The sequence below is a fragment of the Bombina bombina genome, chromosome 11 (genome assembly GCF_027579735.1).
Source record: "Bombina bombina isolate aBomBom1 chromosome 11, aBomBom1.pri, whole genome shotgun sequence".
In the NCBI taxonomy this organism is placed as follows: domain Eukaryota; kingdom Metazoa; phylum Chordata; class Amphibia; order Anura; family Bombinatoridae; genus Bombina; species Bombina bombina.
The window spans coordinates 167,196,852-167,208,997 of NC_069509.1; the positions used below are offsets into that span (position 1 = coordinate 167,196,852).

Genomic DNA, 12,146 nt, shown 5'->3' on the forward strand with positions numbered 1-12,146 from the left:
CCATGTTTTCCCTTATTGTTTTCCCTTAATATTCTTTGTTGGAAAGTATACCTAGGTAGACTCAGGGGCAGCAAAGCACTGATGGAATTTAGTTGCTTATTGGTGGCTGCACATATACAGTATGCCTCTTGTCTTTGGCTCACCACATGTGCTCAGCTAGCTCCCAGTAGTGCATTGCTGCTCCTTCAACAAAGCATACCAAGAAATTGAAGCAAATTAGATAATAGAAGTTGTTTAAAATTATATTAATAGATAATAGCAAGTTGTTTAAAATTATATGATCTATCTAAATTTATGAAATAAAAGTTTCATATGTCTTTAAAGGGACAGGAAACCCAAAAATGTTTTTTCATGATTTAGAAAGAGCATACGATTTTAACAAACTTTTTAATTTACTTCTATTATCTAATTTGCTTCATTCTCTTGATATCCTTTGCTGAAAAAGCATATCTAGATAGGCTCAGTAGCTGCTGATTGGTAGATGCACATAAATGTCTCTTGTTATTGGCTTACCCATGAGCATTGCTATTTCTTCAACAAAGGATATCTAAGGCAATTTGGATAATAGAAGTAAATTGGAATGTTGTTTAAAATTTTATTCTCTATCTGAATCAGAAAAGAAAATGTTTAGGTTTAGTGTCCCTTTAATTGTAAGATGTATCTGAAAAAATAAAAATATAATTTTGACTTTCACTTCTAGTTGAGAAACCCAAATTGCTTCCTCCAATGCACTCTGCTCTTGACATTATATCCTGTTACTGAAAACTGCTTGTCAGTTTAAAAAAAACTACATTTGCAGAATGCTGTACCTGTGATTTCTTTTCGGCAATGAGTGAGTAGACGTCATTTACTAGGGCTGCATTATAGTAATCTTTAGCAGAAGCATCCGTCAGGACCAGAATGAATGAATTTGGGGGTGAAGATTTCAGGGCTAGTTCCAGTCCAGCAACAGCCAATTCTGGGCAATCTCCTCCTCCATACACCTTAATATTATTGAAGAAGTCTCCAAATTCAGATTTTGAGTCACTATATTTTACAGGCCCAACAGCTGACAGGAAGAAGAAGGAAAAAAGACTATTTATATTTTGATGCCTCAAGTTATTAATATTGAAATTATAATTTATTTGTAAAGCAATACTGAATTCTGATGTACCCAGGAACATGAATAGGGGTATATAATTACCTAAACTCACCGGTAATCACAGATATAGGCCCCGATAATTGAAAGTGCTATGAGGCGACAAAATATTCGTAAGGATCCGCCAATATGTATATAATATTCCAAGCTCCTGACATAGCGCCATCGCTAAGAGGCATTTACTATACATGCCATTGGCCGGCGATGCTGGCTATAGACAACATTGCTAGTTCTGTTTTACAGGTAGTGTTTTTTTATTTTTTGTAAATTAGGGAGTCTTAGGTTAGGGGTCTTGGGAGGTTAGCAGTTAGGGGGTTATTGTGGTGTGGTAATGGCAGTTTAGGGGATTAAGTAGTGTATGGGTTATTGCAGATTAGGTGTTAAAAATGTAGAGGGGAATTGTGCGATGGGGGTGTGGCGATTAATAGTGGTTAATAGTGTAGCAGTGTAGTTTGCATTGGGAGTTGTGACGGTCAATAGTGGTTAATAGTGTAGCGGGTAGTTTGTGATGGGGGATATGAGGGCTTAGGGGTTAATAGTGTAGCGGGGTAGTTTGCAATGGTGGATGTGGCAGTTTAGGGGTTAATAATGTAGGGGCTGGATAGTATAAGTTGAAAAACTTCATTATAATTTTTTGGTTTAGTGAATTATTTTTTTGTGAGCCCAAAGTTTGAGGGTAAAATGTGATTGTGTTAAAATGATCGCATTAACTTTGTTTCAGCTTGTAACATGATCGCAAGTAAAGCAATCGTGATAGTCTAATATCGCAATCGAGTTAATGTTAGCGCTCCACTCATAATCTAGCCAAATATGTATAACAATAACATTGTTGCAAACATTAGTGGAAACACTGCTTTCACCTAGTAATCAAGAAACATACACACTTCTGAACCTACATAGGCATGCTGCTCAACAAATGATACCCAGAGAACAAACTCAATTTCAAAATAGCAGTAAATTGTAATTTATTTATTTTTTTAATTGTATACTCCTATAAACCTGAAAGTGTGCTTAGTTTATTAATGGGTAAGATTATGTAAATTTGTTAGCAGAATTAGATTACTGTTATTATTTTATCATTGCATGTTATAGCTAAAACATGAAAGTTTCATTTTGATTTCCATATACCATTAACATTTTGGAATACGTGTATCTGTAGGCGGGCATTACAACTTTCCATTGTACAACAAATTTAAGATTTGGGGGTTACACGTTGATTTGTATTAAAGTGATGGTAAACTCTCCCCTTTTTTAAATCAGATCTGGAATGTAAGCGCTATTTTAGATGGAGTTTAATTCATTAGCTGTAATGAAGATGCAGTATAACATGCTTTTTAATATAGATATGAAATTCAAATACTGCATGCTCCTCCGCCCACTTCAAAAGTAAATTTTCTGTGAGCTAACAGATTGAATTGTTGTCCAATCAGCGCTCTCCCCATATGGCACTTTTGTTGTAGCTAGAGCATTGATTGGAGAGTAATTCAATCATTTAGCTGACAGGAAAATTGACTTTTGAAGTGGATGGTGTAACGTGGGGTATTTGAATTTCATATCTATATTAATAACTAAGTTATAGTGCATCTTCATTACAGCTAATGAATTAAACTCCATCTAAAATAGCGCTTACATTTCAGATCTGATTTTAAAAAGGGGAGAGTTTACCATCACTTTAACTCTCCCCAATATGTTAATACAGAGTTTTGTGTCATTTACTGCTGTAAAATGCTTATAAAGCTTGTTGAGATCAGAGCTGGAATGTAATGCAAAATATGCTGAATAAAGTTTTATACCTGGATCATTAAACTGCACCATGGTGTACTGCCTCACGCCACACGGGAATCGCTGCAAAACTCTGTCAAGGAGCCAACTGTTGACCAATTTTAACTGCTCAAGGTCATCACCCATGGAACCAGTAGTGTCCACTAGATAAGTCAAAGAGGATGACTCTATGGAAAAGAAATAAATCAAAATAAAAAACAATGTTATTGCATTTGTAGGGAACTGTGTGTACGTGCACGTGCATGTGTTCCTTTCATTCTTTCATAGCCACAATTCAGGCTAATTTAAATCAAATTTTTTTTTCCCTTTCTAGTCATAAATATTTTAGAGATTATAGAACTTACATAGAATTTTAAGTATTTCCAATTAGTTTCTCAATTTTAATATGAGGAGATGAATTGTCAAGTCTGTAGAATTTTCCTGATTATACAGTAAGGACTAAGCAATGGCATCTACATGAATATTAGTGGCCTGGATCTGTCTGGTGCTGGTAAATATGGTATATGTTTGCATGAAAATATAAATATATAATTGGATATGCTTTGTCAAGTGCAAGTGACCATATGCATACATATGTATGCTTGGCATCTGTATATATTGCCCAATAGGCTATGGGGGGAGCATATATATGTATGCATTGGTGTCTGTGTCTAAGTGACTAGGCACAAGTGCTTACCAGTACAGCTAGACAGAAAGACAGACAGACATATAGACATCTGTGTTGAATCATCATCTTTTTATTTTTCAAGAGATCAATGTATACAGAATTCTCCAAAAAATGATTCAGCCTCCCCCATAATGAGCAATAAGAATATTCTAAATCATTGGATATTAATTATTCTATCAGCAAAATTATTTGATTACAAAAAGCCTTTGACTTTGAAATGAAGTCACCTAATTGTTATGTACCAGACTTCTTTTTAAGTACGCTTTTCTGTATTACTTTTATATTTTCCATTAAGGTTGTGATAAATAAAAGCACATTATGGGCTCAATTAATCAAGCCTTCTCCTGCCCTTCGACTGCAGGTTCTCACAAGAGAACCTGCAGTCAGTATTTATCAAGCTGCGGTCATCAGACACAAGAGAACCTGTAGTCAGTATTTATCAAGCTGCGGTCATCAGACACAAGAGAACCTGCAGTCAGTAGTTATCAAGCAGCGGTCATCAGATACAAGAGAACCTGCAGTCAGTATTTATCAAACAGCGGTCATCAGACACAAGAGAACCTGCAGTCAGTATTTATCAAGCAGCAGTCATCAGACACAAGAGAACCTGCAGTCAGTATTTATCAAGCAACGGTTATCAGACACAAGAGAACCTGCAGTCAGTATTTATCAAGCAGCGGTCATCAGACACAAGAGAACCTGCAGTCAGTATTTATCAAGCAGCGGTCATCAGACACAAGAGAACCTGCAGTCAGTATTTATCAAGCAGTGGTCATCAGACACAAGAGAACCTGCAGTCAGTATTTATCAAGCAGTGGTCATCAGACACAAGAGAACCTGCAGTCAGTATTTATCAAGCAGCTGTCATCAGACAGAAGAGAACCTGCAGTCAGTATTTATCAAGCAGCTGTCATCAGACACAAGAGAACCTGCAGTCAGTATTTATCAAGCAGCAGCCATCAGACACAAGAGAACCTGCAGTCAGTATTTATCAAGCAACGGTCATCAGACACAAGAGAACCTGCAGTCAGTATTTATCAAGTAGCAGTCATCAGACACAAGAGAACCTGCAGTCAGTATTTATCAAGCAACGGTCATAAGACATAAGAGAACCTGCAGTCAGTATTTATCAAGCAGTGGTCATCAGACACAAGAGAACCTGCAGTCAGTATTTATCAAGCAGCTGTCATCAGACACAAGAGAACCTGCAGTCAGTATTTATCAAGCTGCGGTCATCAGACACAAGAGAACCTGCAGTCAGTATTTATCAAGCAGCAGTCATCAGACACAAGAGAACCTGTAGTCAGTATTTATCAAGCTGCGGTCATCAGACACAAGAGAACCTGCAGTCAGTAGTTATCAAGCAGCGGTCATCAGATACAAGAGAACCTGCAGTCAGTATTTATCAAACAGCGGTCATCAGACACAAGAGAACCTGCAGTCAGTATTTATCAAGCAGCAGTCATCAGACACAAGAGAACCTGCAGTCAGTATTTATCAAGCTGCGGTCATCAGACACAAGAGAACCTGCAGTCAGTAGTTATCAAGCAGCGGTCATCAGATACAAGAGAACCTGCAGTCAGTATTTATCAAACAGCGGTCATCAGACACAAGAGAACCTGCAGTCAGTATTTATCAAGCAGCAGTCATCAGACACAAGAGAACCTGCAGTCAGTATTTATCAAGCAACGGTCATCAGACACAAGAGAACCTGCAGTCAGTATTTATCAAGCAGCGGTCATCAGACACAAGAGAACCTGCAGTCAGTATTTATCAAGCAGCGGTCATCAGACACAAGAGAACCTGCAGTCAGTATTTATCAAGCAGTGGTCATCAGACACAAGAGAACCTGCAGTCAGTATTTATCAAGCAGTGGTCATCAGACCCAAGAGAACCTGCAGTCAGTATTTATCAAGCAGTGGTCATCAGACACAAGAGAACCTGCAGTCAGTATTTATCAAGCAGCTGTCATCAGACACAAGAGAACCTGCAGTCAGTATTTATCAAGCAGCAGCCATCAGACACAAGAGAACCTGCAGTCAGTATTTATCAAGCAACGGTCATCAGACACAAGAGAACCTGCAGTCAGTATTTATCAAGTAGCAGTCATCAGACACAAGAGAACCTGCAGTCAGTATTTATCAAGCAGTGGTCATCAGACACAAGAGAACCTGCAGTCAGTATTTATCAAGCAACGGTCATCAGACACAAGAGAACCTGCAGTCAATATTTATCAAGCAACGGTCATCAGACACAAGAGAACCTGCAGTCAGTATTTATCAAGCAGCGGTCATCAGACACAAGAGAACCTGCAGTCAGTATTTATCAAGCAGCGGTCATCAGACACAAGAGAACCTGCAGTGAGTATTTATCAAGCAGTGGCCATCAGACACAAGAGAACCTGCAGTCAGTATTTATCAAGCAGCGGTCATCAGACACAAGAGAACCTGCAGTCAGTATTTATCAAGCAGCGGTCATCAGATACAAGAGAACCTGCAGTCAGTATTTATCAAGCAGCAGTCAGGCACAAGAGAACCTGCAGTAAGTATTTATCAAGCAGGGGTCATCAGACACAAGAGAACCTGCAGTCAGTATTTATGAAGCAAGGGTTATCAGACCCAAGAGAACCTGCAGTCAGTATTTATCAAGCAGCGGTCATCAGACACAAGAGATCCTGCAGTCAGTATTTATCAATCAGCGGTCATCAGACACAAGAGAACCTGCAGTCAGTATTTATCAAGCAGCAGTCATCAGACACAAGAGAACCTGCAGTCAGTATTTATCAAGCAGCAGTCATCAGACACAAGAGAACCTGCAGTCAGTATTTATCAAGCAGTCGTCATCAGACACAAGAGAACCTGCAGTCAGTATTTATCAAGCAGGGGTCATCAGACACGAGAGAACCTGCAGTCAGTATTTATCAAGCAGCAGCCATGCACAAGAGAACCTGCAGTCAGTATTTATCAAGCAGGGGTCATCAGACACAAGAGAACCTGCAGTCAGTATTTATCAAGCAGGGGTCATCAGACCCAAGAGAACCTGCAGTCAGTATTTATCAAGCAGTGGTCATCAGACACAAGAGAACCTGCAGTCAGTATTTATCAAGCAGTGGTCATCAGACACAAGAGAACCTGCAGTCAGTATTTATCAAGCAGCGATCATCAGACACAAGAGAACCTGCAGTCAGTATTTATCAAGCAGAGGTCATCAGACACAAGAGAACCTGCAGTCAGTATTTATTTAGCAGCAGTCATCAGACACAAGAGAACCTGTAGTCAGTATTTATCAAGCAGCGGTCATCAGACACAAGAGAACCTGCAGTCAGTATTTATCACGCAGCAGTCATCAGACACAAGAGAATGTGCAGTCAGTATTTATCACGCAGCGGTCATTAGACACAAGAGAATGTGCAGTCAGTATTTATCACGCAGCGGTCATTAGACACAAGAGAACCTGCAGTCAGTATTTATCAAGCAGCAGTCATCAGACCACTGCTTCCTAACCTCTTCTCCATCTCTTAGGTGGAGAATTTCAATCTCCCCAGTCTCATCTGACCGGGAAGATTGACAGCTCCTGCCCATGTGTGATTTGCTGTGCGTGGGCAGGGAGCAGTGTTGCATTCAAGTGCAAAATAGCACTGGTGTGCAATGCTGAATTCCGCCAACGGAATTATGCCCGCCAGAGGAGAGCTGCGGCGGACAGGGATGCATATGTACACCCCATTTTTTATAATGTAAACCTTAGGGAAGAAAATGCCTCCCTGCAGAACTTCATGTACAGGGTAAAGAGGCTGGAGACTGGGTGTCCCATGTACGAAGCAGCGAGAGCTGCTCCAGAGCCCTTGCGGGGCAGGTTCACACATGCAGAGAGAAATCACAGAGAGCTCGCTCCCTCTCGCTGATTGAAAGTCGCGCAAATGTAGGGGAGGGCATTACACACTCATTGGAGTGTGTAATGATATATACGGGTCAGCAGACAAACAGATCCGCTGCCTGTATGCGGCGAACGTAGGAGGATAGCTTCACAAGTTGAGAAGCTGTCTGTCCGCCTTTTAATACATGGGGCCCCTAAGTTCAGAGCAGAGTTGTGAGCATTCTGTGGGTGAAGTCCGGGTGGGAGGAGGCAGAATCTATGGATGTTCCATGGTCAGGGCAGACAGTGATGTGGGTGGAATCAGGCTCCTTGGAGGTGTGGCTAAATGGCTTGAGGTTGTAACTAAGGAATCAAGGATGTGCTTATGTTTGAAGGGACAGCAGTGGGACTGTAAAACTTAACCACCTTGTAAAGTCATCTAAGGTTTATAGGGGTGCAACCTAAATGATTGTTTAAGAATTTTTTAATAAGAATAAAATGGTGATTTCTTCTGCAGTTCTTTATACAAGAATAAACACTCATACCTGTCTGGGAAACGCATTGCTTTGTGTCATCTGTTAAAAAAAACAAAAAAAACAGCATAAAGCAAAGTGCTAACATATATTCAAAAACATAATGTCCCAAGCATTATAAATGATTGATACCAACTCTATACATACTACAGGAATTGTTGAATTCCTATACTGTACTTCTGATGTACACCTGAGTACCTCATTTCCTAAAATGGTGATTAAGCAAAGTATGCAGTTGCCTATTTTCATCTTTACTCTTTGACAAGATAGTTAGGTTTCTCAAATTAAAAATAAACCTTTAAGTGCTGATCCCTCATGTCGTCACTCTAAATGCTTAACCAACTATATAAAAACATATATAAAACATATCCCCCCTTTGAATAACACATTACACAAAGAGCTAGGTATTAAACCATATGATGGTCACATTTATTTGTAATAACAAATTTTATTAACCTTTAAAGTTGGCTTCATAAGCCTTAACCTATGGTGGCGGCAAGCAGGGCCCTAAGAACTAACCCCATATAGCCAGAGGTCACGACCCTTGAAGGGAGGCTTATTGATTGGATGGGGGGAGGGGTCTAGCGAGGACCCTGCCCATGATCATGAGTACAGACGCATTGGGGATCTTCAGCCAACAGACCTGCGGGGCACCCCCCAGGTTATGACCTGGGGAAGTCATCCCCACCAATTAGCCTGACTATCACCCTTCCAGACTCTGTACTCTGACATTGTAGGGCTGTGGTCTCCCACCACTAGGAGATCAATATTCGTTTTTGCATAAAAGAATGACAGGAAAGCTCCAGTCTCTAAGGCGCCAGGCTAATGAGCCCTGCAGCAAACTACCTCCGGGAGCTCCATACCTTAAAAGCTAAGGGATTACTAAGACTAGGACAATTAACCCTATTCCTGCCTTTTTTCCACTAACCAGCAACTGAAAGAAAGCCATATAACGGCCTGATGTCACTACCAAACTTATACATGTAGGGAATGGGCGGGAGGGGAAAACTTCCAGGCTGTAGTTACCAAGAGGCAGAACCTTTGCTCACTGGGTTTAAATCTGGTAAGCTAAACCCACCCCTAACTTTGCAACTTAACTCCAACTACGGGTCTTTCTTTCCACTAGAGGGCCAGGCACTTAATTTTGTTCCAGTACACTGGCTACCTTACACTACCATACTTCTTTTTTTATCTAAGTGATGTTTTACAATATATTTTAACAGGACTTTATTTAGTAACTTAGCAGTTGTTATTCAGGTCACATACTGCTAAAAGAAAACAGTTTCCTCCAGTTCCCTTTTCTGGGCATTTAGATGGATCTGATAAAATCAGTGCTGCTATTAGACTGTAAAACCAGCTAACAAGGTTGGAACTTTGAGGTGCTACACGAACAAATCTAAAAAGTGTAATTTACTATAAAATCTAAAAGTGTGCAAACAAAGTTACTCGCTAGATAAAATAATAAGTATGTCACATAAAAAGTCTTCATATGGACTTGAGACAGATACAGGTGCAGTGCTGGTAACTCCAACTGCCCAGAATGTCTCCTAAATACTTCAAAAGACTGCACTGCTTCACCAACTACAAAAGTCAATCTGGAACAAAAGTTCCCAACGCGTTTTCAAATTTTAGATGAAAAATTTATTCAAAAAGGATAGAATTTGTATATCTTAGAGGAACATAAGTGGAATTTTATAACATTTGCTAAAAAAAAACAGATATACTTAAAGGAAATGAAACTTGCATGATTCAGGTAGAGCGTGTAATTTTAAGAGACTTTTAATTTCACTTCTATCCTCAAATGTGCTTCGTTTTCTTGGTAACTCTTGTTGAAAATAATCCACACATATCCTACACTAGTGGGAGCTGAGTGCTGATTGGTGCCTGCACACATTTGTCTACATGTGCTCAGCTAGCTGCCAGTAGTGCAATGTTGCTCCTTCAGCAAAGGATAACAAGAGAATGAAGCAAAATTGATAATAGAAGTAAATTGGAAAGTTTTTTAACCCTTTCAGTGCTAACGATGGCTCTGAGCCATCACAAATTGTCCCAGTCAGGTGCTGACCACGGCTCAGAGCCGTCGCTAGCACTCACCCACCTTGAGGGCAATCTGGGCTCCCACCTACTCCCATTCCGGTGATCCAGCCTGAATAGTAAGAGGCATCACTGCGGCTTCACGATTCACGCGGTGATGTCACGCCCAATGACGTGATGACGTCACCGCACAACTTTATTTAAAATTAACAATGGACAATATATGGAAATGGTGGCATACTGCATAAAAGTCTGTATCTCAGGCATCTAAGCAGCTACAGACCCCCAAGGCCTACCGTTGTAAAGGTAATCGTATAACCTTCCCAACGGTATAAGTCTTGGGGATCTGGGATAAAAAGTAAAAAAATAAATATGTTTTAAAAAAGCAAAGAAAAGAAAAGCTCAAATCCAGCTCTATTTGAATCATGAAAGGAAATTTTGGGGTTTCCTGTACCTTTAGAAAAAAAATTAAAAAGTCAGAAACCACTTCTTACTATTATAACAAGTTTTGCAAGATAAAGTAAGTTACAAAAGGTTGCTTTGGTATCTGTTTGTAGCATACCGATAGGTATCTCTTACTAAAAGATCCTGATCTCAGATAGCATTCAGCAGCTCAGTAATATGCTCCTTTACACAAGCCTGATCAATTGGCAAGAAATCCACAGGGTGCACACACAAATCAGTAACTGTCTATGTACCACAAACCAATCTCTTTTAGCTGACTTTTTATATTATACTCCATATTGAATAGTGATCATACAGTGGAGGCACAAAATGAAAAAGGAATTATATACAATCAAAAAAATATTTCCAAATTAAAATTGTTTAAACTAATTTGTAAACTAACAGGAAGTGCATGTTTGTGCGCAACAATCTAGAAACTTACCCGGTTGTCTTGTTGATGTTGACACTGTCCATCCACACAACAGTAGTAGTAAAACTGTGGGCTGATGGGTCAGCGCCATTCTCCTCCGTCTGTGTGATGTCCCTTTAAACTAAAATTATAATCCTTTATTTATTATTATTATTATTATTATTATTATTATTATCAGGTATTTGTAGAGCGCCAACAGATTCCGCAGCGCTGGAATTTATTACTTATGTTTGCATAGCAGTTTGTATACAGACAATACAACATTATATTACACAGCCACTTACTGGTCGGTCAACTGGTCAGATGAGTTACTGGGGTGTGCGAGATACAGCAGCACCTATTTAAAGGAACATATTAGTAGTAATAGAAATAACATGCTCTAATTCGTAAGATGCACTACTGTGTGTTTAACCCCAACAAAGCCATGCCTCTGCTTTTCAAATCGGTAGATGTATATGGGTGGCAGTGTGTGTTTGGGTGCATGTAGATTTCTATGGGTGGCAGTGTGTGTCTTTGTGTGCATATATATGTCTATGTGTGGCAGTGTGTGTGTGTGTGTGCATGTAGATGTCTATGAGTGGCAGTGTGTGTGTGTGCATGTAGATGTCTATGGGTGGCAGTGTGTGTCTTTGTGTGCATGTAGATGTCTATGTGTGGCAGTGTGTGTTTGTGTGCATGTAGATTTCTATGGGTGGCAGTGTGTGTGTTTGTGTGCATGTAGATGTCTATGTGTGGCAGTGTGTGTGTGCATGTAGATGTCTATGGGTGGCAGTGTGTGCCTTTGTGTGCATGTAGATGTCTATGTGTGGCAGTGTGTGTTTGTGTGCATGTAGATGTCTAAGGGTGACAGTGTGTGTTTGTGTGCATGTAGATGTCTATGAGTGGCAGTGTGTTTGTGTGCATGCAGATGTCTATGTGTGGCAGTGTGTGTATTTGTGTGCATGTACATGTCTATGTGTGGTAGTGTGTATGTGTGTGCATGTAGATGTTTATGGGTGACAGTGTGTGTTTGTGTGCATGTAGATGTCTATGGGTGTCAGTTTGTGTGTTTGTGTGCATGTAGATGTCTATGTGTGACAGTGTGTGTTTGTGCATGTAGATGTCTATGAGTGGCAGTGTGTGTGTTTGTGTGCATATAGATGTCTATGGGTGCCTGTGTGTTTGTGTGCATGTGGATATCTATGGGTGCCTGTGTTTTTGTGTGCATGTGGACATCTATGGGTACCTGTGTGTTTTTGTGCATGTGGACATCTATGAGTGCCTGTG

The 12,146-nt window shown here is 40.0% G+C and overlaps 1 protein-coding gene across 1 annotated transcript in view; it reads right to left on the minus strand.

Annotated features, from left to right (window-relative positions):
* The window catches only part of LOC128641730 (uncharacterized), a 36,671-nt gene extending 25,700 nt beyond the window's left edge, over positions 1-10,971 (minus strand). The window contains exons 1-4 of the mRNA XM_053694255.1: positions 10,893-10,971; positions 7,985-8,014; positions 2,932-3,087; positions 810-1,048 (exon numbers count right to left, since the gene is read on the minus strand). Coding sequence (XP_053550230.1) covers positions 810-1,048; positions 2,932-3,087; positions 7,985-8,014; positions 10,893-10,971 — 504 coding nt within the window. The remainder of the gene's footprint in view (positions 1-809; positions 1,049-2,931; positions 3,088-7,984; positions 8,015-10,892) is intronic.
* Positions 10,972-12,146: the final 1,175 nt, after the last annotated feature.